Source organism: Schistocerca piceifrons, chromosome 4, assembly GCF_021461385.2.
Source record: "Schistocerca piceifrons isolate TAMUIC-IGC-003096 chromosome 4, iqSchPice1.1, whole genome shotgun sequence".
Taxonomy (NCBI): domain Eukaryota; kingdom Metazoa; phylum Arthropoda; class Insecta; order Orthoptera; family Acrididae; genus Schistocerca; species Schistocerca piceifrons.
This window is the reverse complement of record NC_060141.1, coordinates 51,433,156-51,453,497: the sequence shown is the minus strand read 5'-3', so window position 1 is coordinate 51,453,497 and position 20,342 is coordinate 51,433,156. Positions and strand designations below refer to the sequence as shown.

At 38.5% G+C, this 20,342-nt stretch overlaps 1 protein-coding gene across 1 annotated transcript in view; it reads left to right on the top strand.

The window, feature by feature from the left end:
* The window catches only part of LOC124795587, a 115,529-nt gene that overhangs the window by 42,900 nt on the left and 52,287 nt on the right, over positions 1 to 20,342 (top strand). Inside the window, exons 4-6 of the mRNA XM_047259658.1 lie at positions 5,907 to 6,034; positions 18,194 to 18,319; positions 19,193 to 19,357. Coding sequence (XP_047115614.1) covers positions 5,907 to 6,034; positions 18,194 to 18,319; positions 19,193 to 19,357 — 419 coding nt within the window. The remainder of the gene's footprint in view (positions 1 to 5,906; positions 6,035 to 18,193; positions 18,320 to 19,192; positions 19,358 to 20,342) is intronic.

Below are 20,342 nucleotides of genomic sequence, written 5' to 3'. Positions count from 1 at the left end.
AGGTCAAAGCCAAACAGACGCTGTCAAAGCGCAAGATTATGGCAACAGTGTTCTGGGACCGGCGTGGTGTTTTGCTAGTGGACTTTATGCCACGAGGAACGACAATCAACTCAGATTCCTACTGTGCAACTCTAAAGGAGCTCCGCAGAGCAATTAAAAAAAAAAAGGCACGGCATGCTGACAAAAGGAGTTTTGCTCCTGCATGATAACACTAGGCCTCACACCTCTCAAAAGGCTCGGGATTTGATTGATTCTTTTGGCTGGGAAGTTTTGGACCATGCAACATACAGCCCCGACCTTGCTCCTAGTGATTTTCACCTTTTCTGGTACCTGAAACACCATCTTGGCGGGCAGCGCTTCAATGACGATGATGAAGTGAAAGCGGTCGTGAACTCTTGGCTGTCGGAGCAGGCGGCCGAATTCTTTGAAGAGGGAATTAAAAACTTTGTTGTACGGTATGACAAGTGCTTAAATAAACAGGGCAACTATGAAGAAAAATAGGTAAAAGTGTGTACAATCAGAAAATAAAAGTTTTTTACAAAAGTATTTGTATCATTTTTTATATTTAAAAACAAAGATGATGTGACTTACCATATGAAAGTGCTGGCAGGTCGATATAAACACAAACAGACACATACATACACACAAAATTCAAGCTTTCACAACAAACTGTTGCCTCATCAGGATAGAGGGAAGGAGAGGGAAAGACGAAAGGAAGTGGGTTTTAAGGGAGAGGGTAAGGAGTCATTCCAATCCCGGGAGCGGAAAGACTTACCTTAGGGGGAAAAAAGGACGGGTATACACTCGCGCACACACACACACATATCCATCCACACATATACAGACACAAGCAGACATATTTAAAGACAAAGAGTTTTGTATCTTTTTTTAAAAATAAAAACGGCCCTTATTGAAAAAACAACCCTCGTATAAGTGGTCTCACTGTTTTCATGTAAAAGGTAATGTCTGCCAAACTTATAAAGCATAAGGATTTACCTCCAATTTCTAGTGTGCCCCTTATACTTTTTGGTAATAGCCCAGTTATTTAGCTCTACGTGATGAGTAGTATATGACCTCTTATGAACAGTGTCCACTGGCTTGTGTGAAACTCGCCACCTTATGAGGTAGCTTTATTTGCACTTGCTTTGTTACAGTGTTAACCAAGGATTAAATATGGCAAAAGAGGACCTTCAAAAAACTCATGTTTGTTTAGTCAGTAGCAGTTCCTGCCTCAGTCCTGTTTAACAGAAAAGGAAAAGAGTGAAATGCTTCATATACTCCAAACAATGTCTGTAATATCAATGTTTAAAATTATCAGACAGATTAAGCTTGTTAATCTTACAAATGTAATTACTTAAGTTGCCAGAATAATAGAGTCTTCCTCCAATGCACTAGACTATTTAATAATCAATAAATAATGTGAAGACAGTATTCATTTCAGTAAGCTGAAATTCCACTAATCTGACCATTATTGCCAGAAAATTGACAACATATATGTGGATCTAGCAATTGGAATAATTATTGAGAAGAAATTAGTCCCAAACACTGAAATCATCATCTCTATATATTTACAAAGTGTCTGGGCTGTACATTTTCGAAAAAATATATACAAGTGGAAAGCAAAGTTTTGAATCACAGCTACTAAATCTTATAAACTGGTCTACATTGACACAATAGCACAGTCACTGAACATAACCCATGCCTGTGGGAAACACATTAACATATACCATAAAACATGTGCAAACATGAAGGGTAAGCAATAAATATAATGTATGAAGGTCTCAAAAAATGTACAAATGAAGTGGTTGAACGAGTTACATATCTTATGAATTATGCTATCAAGGAAGGTATTTATTTTGTTTTATTTATTTATTTATTCATCCGTAAACAAATTTCTTTGTGTGGATGTCATCATTATACATACATATGTACATTATTTTGTCACATAAGATAATGAAATACAAGCTATATATAATAAATTCATAATATATATATATAAAAACAAAGATGAGGTGACTTACCGAACGAAAGCGCTGGCAGGTCAATAGACACACAAACAAACACAAACATACACACAAAATTCAAGCTTTCACAACAAACTGTTGCCTCATCAGGAAAGAGGGAAGGAGAAAGGGGGGGGGGGGGGGGGGGGGAAGAGTCGTTCATGGAGATTCCTTCTAACTCAGCACATGCTCAATATGTCCACCATTTTGTTTCCTAACTTCCTTCAAATGAACACTGAAGTTAGTGATTACCCTATGGCACATGTCTTTCCTGATGAGGCAACAGTTTGTTGCGAAAGCTTGAATTTTGTGTGTATGTTTGTGTTTGTTTGTGTGTCTATCGACCTGCCAGCGTTTTCGTTCGGTAAGTCACCTCATCTTTGTTTTTATATATAATTTTTCCCATGTGGAATGTTTCCACGTTGCGTGCAGGGGAGCACGCGGGGCGATTGCCTGGCCTCTTTAGGCCTTCTTCTCGGTCTTCTTTGGCAGCAGGACGGCTTACAGAAGACAATATTACAAATAATACAGGGCCGTCAGTCTTGAGATACTGTACCGGCCAATTACAATATTTGTTACGCTAATGAATTATTTGTGCCAGAACTCTTCATTTCTATTCAAACAGTAAATAACAATCACGTAAGTACATATATTCGACATACATCGTTTCCTCCTTCATTGCTTGTATGTCATTTACATGGGTGTGGAATCTGCTGGTATCTGGAAAAATATGTTGAAATTTTGAAAACATGTTCGTGATAGTAATTTATTCCATAAAACACATTTAACATACGGAAGGAGGCAGAAGAGTATCGTCTGCACAGTCAGGAAAAACAGGAGGGAACACATCCAGCGTACCAGATCTCTCAATAGGTGCCCTCGTCACCTCCGACATGAGAACTTCACAGGTTTTATGTCCACTCTATAGGCCACGGCTGATAACAGAAAGTCCTCTTCGACAAAAGTATCACTGGAAGATGAGTGGAAGCGCTACAGGTCTGTTGTTGTACATGGTTTATACTTAAGAGGTGTCAGAAGAGTTGGATATATATATATATATATATATATATATATATATATATATATATTTTACACACACAATTTATCATTGAATTACATAAGCAGAAGAACCTGCTTTAATCAAAAGAAATAGATCACAAGACTCCTCTAATACTTGTATGGGTAAATTACAAACTAGAATGTCCACTTTATAATTGATTAACCTGATTATTTATTTATACCAATTTTATGCTGCATGAATTCTCTAATTGAGTAAAAACTATTTTTTAATAAATATTCTTTAAGGAATGCTTTAAATTTACAGAGTTCCTTTATGTTTTTGATTTCTTTTGGCAATTTATGGTATATCTTGACACCTTGGTAAAACGTAGTAGTTTGGGTTTTAGTTTTCTTCATTCTGTCTAGGTACAAGCAATTACTGTTTCTGGTTTGGTGATCATATATGCAGCTGTTTGCTAAATTTTGATCAATATTTTTGTGAATAAAAACTGTAGTTTGCAAGATATATTCACTTGGGATTGTCAGAACACCCCATTTTTTAAATTCAGGGTGGCACACGAAATGTGTTACCATTTTGTTTTTGAATATAAACTTTATTGCCAATACAGTCTGGAAGGAACATATACTACAATGAAGAGCCGTCCATGGAGATTCCTTCTAACTCAGCACATGCTCAATATGTCCACCATTTTGTTTCCTAACTTCCTTCAAATGAACACTGAAGTTAGTGATTACCCTATGGCACATGTCTTCCGTAATTTCACTGCAAGCTTGAAGAATAAGTCTTCTGAGCTCCATTAAATCATGTGGATGTTTCAGGAAAATTTTTTCCTTTAGGTACCCCCAAAGAAAAAAGTCACACAGATTGAGGTCTGGACTATTGGAGGGCCATTGAAGTGACCTGGAAACCTGAGTGAAATGATCCGCATGTCGAAATGCTCATGTAAAAACTCCAACACTGTGATTGCAGTATGTGGCCTTGCTCCATCTTGCATGAACCAGTGCATGTTGAAGGGCAAGGCAGTAGCAAGAAGCTGTGGAATGAAGCTATTGCAAAGCATTCTCAAATAACGCTCACTGTTCACAGTTTCTTCAATGAAAAAGGGTCCAATATGTCCATGACTGGAAATTGCTGCGCATGATATAATCCTTGGAGCATAATGTTGTCGTTCATGAAGCACTTGTGGGTTTTCAGTGGCCCAGAAGCGTACATTTTGTTTGTTAACCACACCATCTAAATGAAAATGCGCCTCGTCTGAAAACCAAACGTTCTTGAGAGTTTCTTCCCTATCCTCCGCCCACTGAGCAAACAGTAATCTCTGCTGCTTGTGTTCTTCAGTGAGCTTCTGTGCACAGGTCATCTTGTATGGGTACATATGGAGGTCACTTTTAAGAATGCATTGAACGGAGTGTCTGGATGTTCCCAGTTGCACTGCTGCGTTTCTACACAATTTCCCGGGACTTCTCTGTACAGTAACTTGTACCGCTTCATTATTCTCCAGCAAACAAACAGGCTTAGGCCAAGGTCACTTTGCTTTCAATACTGTTCCTTCCTGTACAAATTTATCATACAACCTGTGGATGGTCTTCTTGCAAGGGACCCATCGTCTGTTAAACTGTTGTCGAAAATGCCTCTTAGTCACAACAAGGCTTTTCGCTTCATGAAAAAGTAACACAATTGCCGACCGTTGCTGTGTCGTCAGTCTTCCATTGTCAGCCATTGCTGCTTACTAGTCTCCTAGCAGCAGTATCATGAATTACACGTCATTTTGTAACTCATTTGTTTTTCCAAGCTCTGCTGGTACTGCTGTAGAGATCCCAGCGGTATATCTAATGTGTGTCGTAAATTGTGAAAGAAACAATTGGTAACACATTTCATGCTCCACCCTGTACCTCACTGCATTCCAGCACACTGGAAAGGAATATAGGTCAACAAATAAAAAAGGATCAAAGGAGGAAGCATCAAACATAGTTGGAGGTTTTATTTTTTCACATCTTTAATAGGGACAATGTTGTCTCCTTAGTTGAGGTCACTAACATAGACCTGCATTGTATTGCTGACTCAAGAGATAGCGCATTTTAATCCTGGTGGTGGAAGAAATTTTTGTGGCCACGATTTGGCTGGAAAAGGGTGAAGAGGTAGTGGCAGGAAATCCTTAATTAATATACTTTGTGTCAGTGCTCTGGATTAAATTTAAGATCACTCTGTCTCATTAAGTAATGGCATGTGACACTGTTGATGGTGACCCATACATAGGATGGGTGTTTGGTATTGTTTGAAAGGAGCAGCCTACATGCTGGCACCAGTTTTCACCTTCTCCCTCCTCTCCTCATCGTACAAAACATCACAGCACACGCTCATTAGGGACACCTATGCTCAACAGATACACTTAAGGCGCAACTCTCACAGATTTCAATGCAAGGAGGAAGAAAACCTTCTGATTAGATGGTTGAACCTACCCCCCAGATTCTCCTAGCCAACAATACTGTACATCAGTTCCTTTCCATTGAAGAGAGGGTATCTTAATGTAAGCTGATTGCTAGGTTCTTCAGATGCAGATAATAATGAAACTGGAATAAAATAGTGTTCATTGTCTCTCACAAAGGTCATGATCATTAAATACATTATATGTGTTAGTGAGTACTTGCATCATTATCTAATTTATACTCATAATCACATATCTGTGTCAATTTGTGTGAATTCAGTTTTTTCTGTGCTTCCATATCTCTCTATCTCTCTCACTCTCTCTCTCTCTCTCTCTCCTCTCCTCCTCCTCCCCCTTCAACAGGGAAAAGTGGGTATAGGTTCACTGAGTAGTGTGTGTATTTACTTTTTTTTTTTTTTGTAAATCTTAAATACAAATGACTTTGCTTTCTTTTCAGGCTTGATTTTGATGAGTTCAGAATAGCTGGTCCTGAGCCTGTAAACAACACCTGCATTTATGACCAGTTTCTTGTTACTGGAGGGAGTCCTATAAATGAGATATGTGGAATCAACAAAGGCAACCACAGTAAGCTCAAAAAATACACTGGACAGTAATCTGGTGTTCTTACTTTCATCTCAATTAGCAGACTTGTCATTATTTTTTTTCTAAATATTCATTAAACTCTAATATTTTAAATGTGGACTATGCAGTCACATATTGTATCTCAAATCCACATTGGTGATGAGCATTTGTCTCTCAAAGGTGGTAAAATATAGGATGTGATGAGAGGATTAAAATTAGGTAATCAAGGATGCAGTGTTACTAGGTAGCAAGCAGAGCAGAGAAAGAAATATAAGAAGTTATGTAATATAACTAGATAATTAAATAAGAGGCATAATAACTTTGAGATCAAATCAGAGCTCTGTAATTAAATAATACATCAGTAAAAACATATTGGCTGTGGACCCTGTTACTCTTGTTTGGCTGTGGACCCTGTTGCAAGTAAAATACCGGAAGGATTGCTTTGTTGAGCATTGTATTATGTATGTGATAACCCATCAAATGGTTACAGTCAGAACAAGCATATATTGTATATATGTTATGAAAATGCAGTTGAGTAACTGCTTGTTATGGGTGTTGTATAGGGCAACTGTTGAACACCCTCTCTATCAAAGTAGATTGGAACAGTATGGGCAACATGTCATCTTGTGTTAACTCATTAAAAGATAATGTCATGGTGACCTTGAAGATAACAGCACATTCACTGGCTTTAACATTCAGAAATGTAATACCTGCTGTCCAAATAACTGGTTACATTAACCTGAGATGATCATATCCAGTGGAACCTCACACCAACCCCCCAGTATGATGATGAAGAATGCAATATGGTGAATTTCATTCTTGCTGGAGCTTCCACACACAGATATTTCAATTTTAATGCTGTATGCAGAATGAGGATGCACCTAAAATGACAACTTATTGACACTCCTGAGTTCAGCATTGTTACTGGTCAAGCCACTTTCTGTGCCTCTTTCTGCTGCTGTTTCAAGAGAGGCCACAAGTTCACCATGCTGACAGTCCATGGCAACCCAGATGTCATTGCACTGTCTGTGCAAAGCCTTGTTTCATTGACTCAAGGTACATTATGTGGCTGTACAATCTTGCATCTACTTTGTGCAGTTTCACTGAAATATTGATGATTTATAGATCCTAGCATGTAGTACATTTCATGATAGTTCCACTTTTGTTGTGTGAGGCATTCATGGCACTGCAATTTTAATGGTCATCAGTGTATAAGTAGGGTAGAGCTGATGTTCTCGTGTAATATCACAAAAGCCATCTATTCCTTTTCTCAGAAAAGTACCAGGATAGGCTTTTTTTAAAAAAATAGAAAATTGCACTTACCTAGTAACAGTCCTAGCTCCTATATATATAGTCCCCTTGGCTGTTTATACACAGTTGCTACTGTTTCTGGAGGTCTTGGAAGCAAGCAGGGAAATTTTCAACTGCAGTGTTTGTAAGCTCATTTGTCACAGGCCACTGGATGTTGCAATATCTTGATGAAGCTTTCCTTTCAGTCACCTTATCACTCGTAGAAACAAGAAAAAATGGCAAAGCGAGAGGTCAGGAGAATATGGTGGATGAGAGATGGTAGTAACAGAATGTCTGGCTAGATACTCAACAGTGGATACATCAGTATGGGGTCTTGCACTGTCATGCAGTAAGAACCAATCCTGAGAATGCCACAAGTCAGGGCAGCGACATCAAATTGCTTGTTGCAAATGTTTGAAGACTTCGATGTAAAGAGTTTGGTTCACTGTTTGAGCTGTAACAACATACTTATGGTGAACTAATCATTTACTAACAAAGAATGTGATCAACATTGTCTTGAAGGTTGTCATTTGACTTTTTTTAAGGCTGGTGATCCAGGACTCTGCCATTCAGCGTTTTGACGTTTCGTGTAAGGGTCCTATTGGTAGCACCAGCTTTCACCCCCAGCAATAATCATTGACAGAAATGTGGTATTACATCTGGTTCCATCCAGTAGTTCAGCAGAAATTCTTCATTTTACCTCTTTGTGTTTGTCTGTTTGTGTGCGAGAGACGAGTTTTGCTTTATGTTTCTGTTTCCCTAAATCTTCGCTTAAAACATTATGACACACATCACTATTCAAACTAAGTTCTTCTGACATTACACACACAGTTACATGACAGTCTTCTTGCAATAACTGCCTTACATGCTCCATATTTTAATCAGTATGTGCTGTAGATGGTCGACCAGAACTGGGGTCCTCCTGTACCGAATGCCTATGTTTACAAAATCTTTTACCTCACTCGAAAACATGATTTGCTGAAAGTGCCTTGCCTGTATATGCTTGGTTAATCATTGTCCACGTTCCACTGGGGGTTTTCCTGAGCTTAATGCAGAACTTAATGTTCACTCCTTGCTCACTATCAGTATCCATTGTGTCACGGAAACTAATACAACATTTGTTCCTTTCTAGTATTGCAAACTCAGAAATAAAAAAAGTCTGTCGTGGAACTTTTCTGACAAAGGGAGTGTTACAAAAAACATTAGCTATTGTATCAAACAGAAATGATTTATAATAGCTCATTTTCATTGCTAATACATTACTTGATTCGCCCTGCTACATTATATGTTCTTCTTCTTGCCACGGATCTGAAATAAGACAATTATGGCAAACAATTTTGCAAAAAGCTAACTTTGCTCATAATGTAACAGAATTGATCAAAACAAAAAAGGTATGAGTATTAACACAATTGAAAAGGACATATTTAAAATTTTCACCTTAGATGAATGCCTAACTAAGTGGATATTTTAATGCTTTACTACCCTACTAGATCTAAAAACAAATGAGACAATACCCTTGTAATACTTCAGTTGCTGGTAGAAACTAAACATGTCTAAAGATTTATAAAGAAATAGCAACAACTATGATCTTTAATGCTGCATTTGAATAAATGATTAATGGTGTGCTTCCTGGTGTTCAACTGAGTTGTTGTTTCAATTTTATGCACATTTTTGAAGACCAATGCAGTCATTTTCATCCAGTGTTGTGAGATATACTGTTATGAGTACTCTTTGCCTGGACTCCAACCAGACTGAACAATTGTTGGTATTGTGCCAATATTTATAGCTGAATTAAACTCCTGATCCTCATTATGCTCATTGACATTCTTTTAATTTTCAGAATTCACACTGACATGCCACGAAATGCACATTCTAATAATATTTCCCAACTCTGGTGGATGCGATAGCCAGTTATATCTTAATAAATTGAGTGACAGACTCCAAAACTAGATCAAATAGAAACCTCAATCCCTGTTTATTAGGTTTTCTAAAATATTTGCTTTGATAACTCCTTAATTACAGTGTCCCAGAAACTTGGTGTTTGCACCATGGTACTGGTTGCAGCGTATTTCATTAAAACTTGCCACATAATGTCTTTTAAGGGTCTTATAACATGAGCAGCTGTGCCACCACGAATATATTGGCTCCTAAGCTCCACAATGAAGGCATTCCTCTAAGACCCATAGGTAGTAGTTTTGGCATATAGATGGCACAATGCCTGAAATGTATTCTCAGTGAATATGGGGTGCGTACACCACCTCAGTCAACTGGATATGGACATTATGATCAGTTTTGATCTAGTTACAAGAGTCCCACTATCTGAATCCTTGGAACTAATTGCAGAAAAATTCGACAATTGTTTCACTGAACATTTAAGCATGTTCTGACATCAACTTATTTCCTCATTAAGAGAAAATATTAAGAACTAACTGTTGGTGTGGAAACGTTTAGTCTGTTATTGCTTGTCATGGTGAACCTGAATATGGAATACTTTGAAGCAAAGGCACTAGAATCTGTCAAGTGCAAAGCAGCACAATTGTATCGAGATGTGGAGACACATTTGTATTCATCCTAATATGAAATTCACGATTGAGTTTGAAAAAGATGACTCGATATCTTTCCTTGACTTTTTACTGGGTCACAGTTAAGGCATAAAGAAAACCATGCACAATGACCTTTTATCTTCAAACCTCCATCCATCACCATCTGTCTCAAAGTTCAGTGTTATAGACTCTGGCCCATAGAGCTCTAACCACTTTCAGACAAGGAGAGCCATGCTGAAGAATTACAACACCTGTGAATAGTGTTCTGAAGGAATGGGTACTCAGATTGTAAAATTGAGTAGGTGATGGAGCCAAAATTAAAAACACCCAACAAACAGGTTCAGACTGAGACAGAGGAAGAGAAGCCAAGATTTGTTTATCTATCTTATGCTGGGAATACAAGGAATTTGTGGCACAACCTGATTGAAAGAAGGTATCAGTTGATAGGACACATTCTGTGACATGAAGGACTCACAAATTTAGTATAGTAGACAAGTTGGAGTGGTAAAAATTGTAGAGGAAGACCAAGAGATGAATACAGTAAACAGATACAGAAAGGTGTAGGTTGCAGTAGTTATTCGGAGATGAAGAAGCTGGCACAAGGTAGAGTAGCATAGAGAGTTGCTTCAAACCAGTCTTTTGACTGAAGACCACAACAACAACAACTACAACAACATCTTATGCTGGCCCAATATCCAGAAAGATTGGTAGACTCCACAGAAAAATGGTATCAAGTGTACTTCACCCACATCAGTAAAGGTAAAGACTTCGTTGTAATGTTAAAGATGAAATAGGTCTCCAAAAATTGGGTGTGTACTGCATCCCATGTGATTGTACCATCTCTTACAAGAGACATACTATTGGAACAGGTGAGGAGAGATACAAGGAGTATCAGTGATGCAACAAATTAAAACGGCCAAGAAAATCAGCTGCCACCAGGGACTGCCTCAAACATAATCATGAAATGAAATATAATGAGACTAGTATCGTGGTGCACATACCAAATTTGTTCTGACTATTCTTTTACTGTTTGCATTTAAATGACAAAAATAGCTACTGAAGACTATTTATGCAGTTGATTGATTAATTGGTTACTGGCATTTGATTAGAAAAATAGTCACGTTACAAAGTAGTTTTAATGGAATCAGACGGTTTGTTTGTAAACATCTTTTTTGCTACCAGACATGATTTTCCTTTATTCATATTTTACATGATGAGTTTTGGGAAATGATTCCATTTTAAAGTGAATTGCCTCTTTGTACTATGCCATTTTTATGTCATTTTTTCAATGTGTGGAGTTCTGCCTTGTTTTGTTGACTTTACTGCAATATATGAGGAATTTACAATTTTTAGTTAGTTATTGATTTTCATATGCAGTTATTGGTGAAACTTAGAAGAACTTGTACTTACAGTTTTCTTATGGTCCATTTGTGCAGAGTCTCACACAAGTTAAACATCACACACAACTTCCTGTGCACATTATACATTGAGAATAATTTACATAAACAAACAGTTAAAAAGATGTTTTTGGATCTAGTTGGCAGAAATAATGTTACGGCTCTTTCACAGAGTATGATACACTTTTGGACAGAATATATTTATCTTATCAATATTCATTATAATTTGTTTACATCGATTTTAGAATGGTGCCTATTTCTGCGTGTTACTATTTTTTATTTAAGTATGTTCTCAAGGCAACTGCAGAGATTCACCAATTCACTTTCCAGCTTTTCATTTAATATTTTCTCTTCATATTTCCTTGTAATGTGAATATACCTTGTGAGATCAAAAATTTCCGGAAACCTGGCTGAAAATGACTTATAAGTTTGTGGTGCCCTCCGTTGGTAATGTTGGAATTCAATATGGTGTTGGCTCACCCTTGGCCTTGATGACAGCCTCCACTCTTGCACACATATGTTCAATCAGGTGCTGGAAGGTTTCTTGGGGAATGGCAGCCAATTCTTCATGGAGTGCTACACTGAGGTGAGGTATCAATCTTAGTCAGTTAGGCCTGACATGAAGCTGGCATTCCAAAACAACCCAAATGTGTCCTGTAGGTATCAGGTCAGGCCTCTGTGCAGGTCAGTCCATTACAGGGATGTTGTTGTTGTGTAACCACTCTGCCACAGGCTGTGCATTATGAACGGGTGCTCGATCATGCTGAAAGATACAATCATCATCCCTGAATTGCTCTTCATCAGTGGGAAGCAAGAAGTTACTTAAAACATCAATGTAGGACTGTGCTGTGATAGTGCTATGCAAAACAACAAGGGGTGCAAGCCCCCTGTATGAAAAACATGACCACACCATAACACCACTGCCTCTGAATTTTACTGTTGGCACTACAGACCCTGGCAGATGATGTTCATGAGGCATTCGCCATACCCACACCCTGCCATCAGATTGACACATTGTGTACCATGATTTATCACTCCATACAATGTTTTTCCATTGTTCAATTGTCCAATGTTTCGATGCTTACACCAAGTGAGGTGTCGTTTGGCATTTACCAGCGTTATGTGTGGCTTATGAACAGTTTTCTCACCTCCCTCGTAACTGTGATACTACCTGCAGTGGATCATGATGCAGTTTGGAATTTCTGTGTCATGGTCTGTATAGATATCTGCCTATTACATATTATGACCCTCTTCAACTGTTGACGGTCTGTCAGTCAACAGACGAGGTCGACCTGTATGCTTTTGTACTGTACGTGTCCCTTGCTATTTCCACTTCACTATCACATTGGAAACAGTGGACCCAGTGATATTTAGGAGTGTGGAAATCTTGAGTACAGACGTATGACACAAGTGACACCAAATCACCTGACCACGTTCAAAGTCCATGAGTTCCACTGAGCACCACATTCTGCTCTCTCACGATGTCTAATGACTACTGAAGTTTCTGATATGGAGTACCTGGCAATAGGTGGCATCACAATGCACCTAATATGAAAAACATATGTTTTTGGGGGTGTCCAGATACTTTTGATCACATAGTGTATCTCTAGTTTTTCTAACAATTCCATTTTACACCCTTTAACTAGTCAGTGCTATATCTTGACATTTTGATCTAATTTTCCAAATGAATGTCCTGTATTTGGTATGAGTATAGCTATTGCCAATGTTGTGCATTTGTTGTGTGTGTCGGCTTTAATGTGCTCTGTGTACCCAGTGTTGAAACTTCAGCCTGTTTGTCCTAGGTAGAACATGGAGCATTTCTGGCATGTTACTTTGTATTGGTCATGATTACACTTTATCCCATGTATTAGTATTTTTTGTAGTTTATTTGATGTAGAAAATTCAACTTTTTACCTTGTAAGTTGTAATTTTTTAATATATTTGCAATCTTCTGTGATATATTGCCAGTGCATAGGGTGCTAGATATGCATTTGTTTTGTCTTTTTCTTCTGTAGTGCACTTTGTGTTTGGGTCTTTCTTTGCATTTTCTAGGACTGTGTCAACCATGGAAGCAATATAATCATTAGCAGCTGCAACTTGTTTCACTATGCTTATTTCTTGTTGCATTTTTTCTTGGTTCAAAGGCACACATATTGCCCTGATCTGTATGCTGCCTGCTTATGAATGATCAGGTGATATGAAGTTACAGGTATTGTGGTCTCAGTCATTGTACACTCCTGGAAATTGAAATAAGAACACCGTGAATTCATTGTCCCAGGAAGGGGAAACTTTATTGACACATTCCTGGGGTCAGATACATCACATGATCACACTGACAGAACCACAGGCACATAGACACAGGCAACAGAGCATGCACAATGTCGGCACTAGTACAGTGTATATCCACCTTTCTCAGCAATGCAGGCTGCTATTCTCCCATGGAGACGATCGTAGAGATGCTGGATGTAGTCCTGTGGAACGGCTTGCCATGCCATTTCCACCTGGCGCCTCAGTTGGACCAGCGTTCATGCTGGACGTGCAGACCGCGTGAGACGACGCTTCATCCAGTCCCAAACATGCTCAATGGGGGACAGATCCAGAGATCTTGCTGGCCAGGGTAGTTGACTTACACCTTCTAGAGCATGTTGGGTGGCATGGGATACATGCGGACATGCATTGTCCTGTTGGAACAGCAAGTTCCCTTGCCGGTCTAGGAATGGTAGAACGATGGGTTCGATGACGGTTTGGATGTACCGTGCACTATTCAGTGTCCCCTCGACGATCACCAGTGGTGTACGGCCAGTGTAGGAGATCGCTCCCCACACCATGATGCCGGGTGTTGGCCCTGTATGCCTCGGTCGTATGCAGTCCTGATTGTGGCGCTCACCTGCACGGCGCCAAACACACATACGACCATCATTGGCACCAAGGCAGAAGCGACTCTCATCGCTGAAGACGACACGTTTCCATTCGTCCCTCCATTCACGCCTGTCGCGACACCACTGGAGGCGAGCTGCACGATGTTGGGGCGTGAGCGGAAGACGGCCTATTGGTGTGCGGGACTGTAGCCCAGCTTCATGGAGACGGTTGCGAATGGTCCTCGCCGATACCCCAGGAGCAACAGTGTCCCTAATTCGCCGGGAAGTGGCGGTGCGGTCCCCTACGGCACTGCGTAGGATCCTACGGTCTTGGCGTGCATCCGTGCGTCGCTGCGGTCCGGTCCCAGGTCGACGGGCACGTGCACCTTCTGCCGACCACTGGCGACAACATCGATGTACTGTGGAGACCTCACGCCCCACGTGTTGAGCAATTCGGCGGTACGTCCACCCGGCCTCCCGCATGCCCACTATACGCCCTCGCTCAAAGTCCGTCAACTGCACATACGGTTCACGTCCACGCTGTCGCGGCATGCTACCAGTGTTAAAGACTGCGATGGAGCTCCGTATGCCACGGCAAACTGGCTGACACTGACGGCGGCGGTGCACAAATGCTGCGCAGCTAGCGCCATTCGACGGCCAACACTGCGGTTCCTGGTGTGTCCGCTGTGCCATGCGTGTGATCATTGCTTGTACAGCCCTCTCGCAGTGACCGGAGCAAGTATGGTGGGTCTGACACACCGGTGTCAATGTGTTCTTTTTTCCATTTCCAGTAGTGTATTTATCCCATAAATTTTAAATGTGCACTTGTTGTTGTTTCTCAAAATATGTAGGACCAGATAATTGATGCTTTTGTTTTATTTGTGTTCCACTGTAAATGTAATTCTCTCATGTAGATGACTGAAGCAATTCAGAATGTCTGTTATGTCTTCGGCATCCCCATTCAGTAACAGTAGTTTGTCATCTAAATATCTCCTACAAAAGTCAGTTTTCTTTAGGCAGAGTTCTTGGCTGCTAAATGACTTTTGTTCCAAGCAATTTATGCATAGATCAGCTGCGGTGCCTGATATACATGATCCCACTAACAGGAAATCTTGTTGCTTATATATGTTACCATAAAGGCAAAGTAGTTGCAACTTAAAGTTAGCTTGATGATAAATTCAATAATATCTGTCTAAGTTTCTTACATTGCAATAGGTTATTTGGGATTACTGTTAAGCATCTTGTATGAGTATGTTTAAGTAAAGATTGGTAATGTCAAGTGGTAAGAGTTGAGCATCTTGGGGGAGTGTTTTGCCTTTTAGTTCTTCAGATAGTGTTATGCTACCTTTTATAGAATATATTGTTTCATATGTACAATTTTCACCAGTGTGTTACTCATTTTTTTGTATGCTGGCCTATTTGTAGAGTTCATCATGGGATGTATTGGATTACCTTCTATACAGGATGGCAGCCAGTCAAGGAATATTTTAGGGAATTCGTTTAAAAAATTTATTTCAAAGGCCCATTGGAATCTTTACAAGTTTTCTCCCAGAGTAATTCACGCTGTGTCTACGTGACACAAGTCACTTGCCTTTCAAAACTGAGGTGGTTCTGTCCAGTTAAAGCTGCTGACAGGAGACACCCTGAGCCCTCTGCTCAAACTGCTAGTGAATTCATGCCATTGGTTTTAGCCAATACTGTGTACAGGATAACGATCACATTTGTGGATACTGGAGCATCCTGCAGTGCAGAACCCACTTGCTTCTCTCTCTTGTAATACAGACCTCGAGCAGAACAGACGTCTTTTTGGAAGGCACAGCCTCTGGCTCTGCTTTCATGACTGACCACCAACGTAAGTTAACATGAACCAATTCCCCTTCTGTTACCCATTTCATTTAATTGTTCAACTTTCTAGACTGGCATAAACCTGCAAACTTCTGACCCTAGGCACACCTTTTGTACTCTGTATATCGAAATACATCCTCTTTATTGTACTTAATTCCCTGTTTTGTCATTTAATAGCTGCCCTAGATGCCCACTATCAAATCCCGACTGCTCAACCTCCTGCACTCTGCCGTCACAAGGCATATGTAATAACTGCCTCTCCCCCTTCCCTGCCATTTTATACATTAACATTGGTGTCAGAAGTTTCTCTCCCCATCCCCAAACCACGTACTCTTTTACAACTGGTGTCAGAAGTGGGATGTAACAATTATATTCCCCCTTCCGAGCATGTACTCTTTTACACTTCTTTGTGCATCTTTGGCTGTACTTTTAGCATGGTGCCTTTGGATTCATGCTTGGTATTTCTTTTAAGTTTCTATCAATAGAAAAGGTGTGCTCTGCAGTTTTTCCTTAATTTTGCTTTGAAATTGTTTTGTTGAACCTTTTTTAATGTGTTGAATACTATTAGCAGCACATGAATTCTTTGATGATGGGTATGACGCAATAGCTCATAATTAATGAAGTATTCTGAAATTATCATTCTCTGTATATTACGTAAAGTTAATTCAAAGTTGAATCACCACCAAGTTACAGCTATAAGTTTACATAAAGAGTGAATATTGCCTTTGTTAGGTGTAGGTGATGAATTTTGTGTTCATTTTTGAAGGTGCTCATAAATGTAATTACATGTGTTAAGAATCCCGTACTGATTGCAAATTTTTCTTCTCCATTGGTACAGATATGTACAATTAATATTCCATTATTCTTCCAATGTTGGATTTTATAATTCAGGTGAGAACACATCCAACTTTCATCTGCTCTAAAGTTCTTCTTGCCACATAGTGCCACATAACTAAATTTTTATATGGAGCACTCGATAATGAATATACAACCATTTCTTTCATATGAAGACTACCACAAACTATCCACTACTATGGCCAGTGACTGACTGTACTATCAGTAATCTGGTGCACGTACTTGCTAGCAAAACCCTTCCACATTCTCTGTGATTCTTCATTTCAGAGGAACACAAATATTGATCCTAAGCAGGGTGCAATTCTTCATAATCTTTTATAATTTTAAATTCTTTGACACATTCCTACACAATTATACTGTTACAAATTTAAGTGAAAGAAAACATAATCAGAACAACTTTACAATCACAGAATGTGTCTGAAAATTACGTAAACAAGTTACAGATAAATTTTATAAAAATACCTAAGACAAGATAAATGCAAATAGGTGTTATGTGTGAGTGTTTTTAGTGTTGATAGGTTATAACTCAATCAAAATAATGATGTTGGAAAAACTAATAAATGGGAATGGACGTTTTTATTTGAAAAACACAGTCACCATAGGTCAGAAATACTGAAAGAATGTGTGTTGTAAGGAATATCTGTGTGGGCTCTGGAAAACAAAAGAACACCAAATGATGTAGTGGGCATCAAGAACTGAACTCAGCTATAAATAGCAGCACAATACTAGCAGTAGTTCACAGTGTGTTTGGAGTGCAGGAAGCGAGTATACATAATAGCACAACTCACAGCAGCTAAAGAGGAGGGTAGGTTGCTTGTGAAAATATTCTGCATACAATGGAAATGACAACTTTACTGAACACATAGAGGCACACCATTAATGGGAAGTGCTGCTTGTTTTTATAAAATGTACTCAGTAGAAAGAGCCAACTGGTCAACGTATAATACTTGTATTAATATCTGTATTAAGAAAATAAGTGAACATAAATAGAAAAGTATTCTCTCATTTTTTCCCTAAGCTCATTGTGCTGAAGCAAAAACATTGTAAATGAGGTGAAATACTATGGCAGTCCTGTCTCATAGAACTAGCCTTCTTTAACTAACAACCATAATTAGACCATAATAACAAATTCCTCATGAGTGTTATAGAGGCTGTAATATTTTTAATGTAGCTCAAGAGTTCCAATATTTTTGCTTTCTTCTTTCACTGGGTTATGCATTCCCATTTGAATGTACCAATACTGTTCTGTCTCAAAAACGGTCCTGACATTCTGTGGTATGTTACATGATGCTTTCTCTGTTGTGTTCTCATGGAAGTGTTACTAACACTGATTTTCTGGACTATAGACTCTGTTGGATTCTATTTATATTTCAGTGTATGTTGATGCCAATGAGGGCCAAATTAGTCCAATTGCCCTAACGTTTGTAACCAGTGGCCCCACATTTTCAAGAAGGTGGAAAGTGAGAGTCAGCCAAATAGCCTGCTCATCACCGCTTAGAGGTAAGTTTCATGTAAAATGGTTAGAGTGTATTAATCAGTATCAGAATACTGCATGCCATTGCAAATGTCACAGTATTATGAAACACATGTTTCCAACTCATTTATTTTCATATTTGTTATGAATATGCTATCTAGCATGCTTTAATAAAACAACAAGGTAATATATTGTTGTATGGCCTGAGTGCATATGCTGTATTGATTTTTTAATTTAATTTAAAATTATCTTGAAAAGATCAAACGTTTTTTAGTGCCTTCTTCAGGAATGAAGAATGATGGTATCCAGTCATTTGGATATACAAGAACAGAGATAAATTGATTTGTGTAAAAAGTGAACTAACACTAGGTATGAAAATCTCATAAACAAGAGAGAGGGACATGTGAAGGAGACAGTAAAGGGAGAGGGCACCATGATCATAAAATATCAAGAAAAAATTATCAAATGTAGCAGAAAATGAATGGATCAAATACAGGAAATAGGTTCATCTTAGATTTCCAGGATGAATTAAATAATACTCATTTTGCTCTCTGGAGAACCTGAGTGCTAAATTTAAATTCCCTAATTAGCACACCAATCACTTTTTTTGTTGCAGAATTAAAGTCATGTTTTTATTAGTGGAAATATTAAATATCAATTAAGGAATAAACATGTTAGGATTTGCGTAAGTTACTTATAGTCATTTATTCTGTTCTTAGCTCCTTACTAATGACATAGTAAAATGTAGAAGAAGAATGAAATCTTTTCTATCCTGACTGACAACTCAGAATTTTAAACTGTAGCTGTTCTTGCCTCTCTTATCTTTAATCTGTTGGTATGATAAACTATTGAATCTGGAAAAAAAAACAATGCTAAGTAATTAATTTATGTTGTTGTAGCTGAATCTGGATGTCTTCAGTATTTTACTGGAGTAACAGGACAAGTTAAATCATTCAATTATGATCCAGAAGTTGGCCTACAGTTATCTAATCAGGACTACAGCATGTGCATTCGACCTGAGAGAAATTTCTGTGGTATACAATATGCAACATGTCCAGATACAGGTATGAAATAAATTTGTTTTATTTATTTATCATATGGCTTTATGATACATTGGGGAGGCAGGGGGGAATTTACCTAGAGTGTGGAGCATAATATATACAACACAAAATCTTACTAAAAAATCTAGAAAGTTTATATAATCTATCAACTTTGTGGAGTCGCTATCAGGAAATCTTTTGATCTGCCTTCATATGATCTTTCAGTACATTCTTCTGCAATGTGTCTGAAGATCTGTGGTTTTCTGCAGTCTCTAAGTGGAGATGGTTGCTTAACCCATTTGTGCAACAAATATGAGCATCTGCCATACTGGGTTTTAATAATTCTGTTTAGCATTAACCATTTTTAATGTGGCAAATCAAATTCAGAAGTTTTTGGGTGATACTCAGCTTCTTATTATTTTGTTGTCCAGTCCACTCTTGAGTCCATGCATTAGTAAGATTGAACTCATTTTCCGCAGTGGCTATTGCTTTTATTGTTGGTGATGATCTAGAGCAGAGTTTGCTATGGTTTACATCATTAATATCTTGATGGACTGGTAGAGTTTTACTATCCATGATCTTTTTGTACACATTTGTCAGAGCATTATTTTATGTGTCACAGTTGAGGGTATGGAATGTGGCTTAGCAGCTTGTTCTGTAGGTGCTGATTTGGTAACACCAGTAATCAATCTCATTGTATTATTTTGTTGGATATCTTTCTTCTGTACGAAAGGGGCAGTTAAGCCAAACTGGAGCATGATATTTAGTGGTTGAGAAGATAAGATATGGAACAGATGAATGTCGGGGGGATGCCAGTGATCCCCAGATTGTATCACAAAGCTTTTGAATGATGCTTCTTATTTTCAATTTTTCAGGTGTTTTAGTTAGATGCTCCCTGAAAGATAAAGTTCTGTTAGGGATCATCCACAGATACTATGGTGTTTTATCAGGAGTAAGAATAGTATTTTCGAACTATATGTTGAGTTTCTTCTGGTGATTTTATTATTCA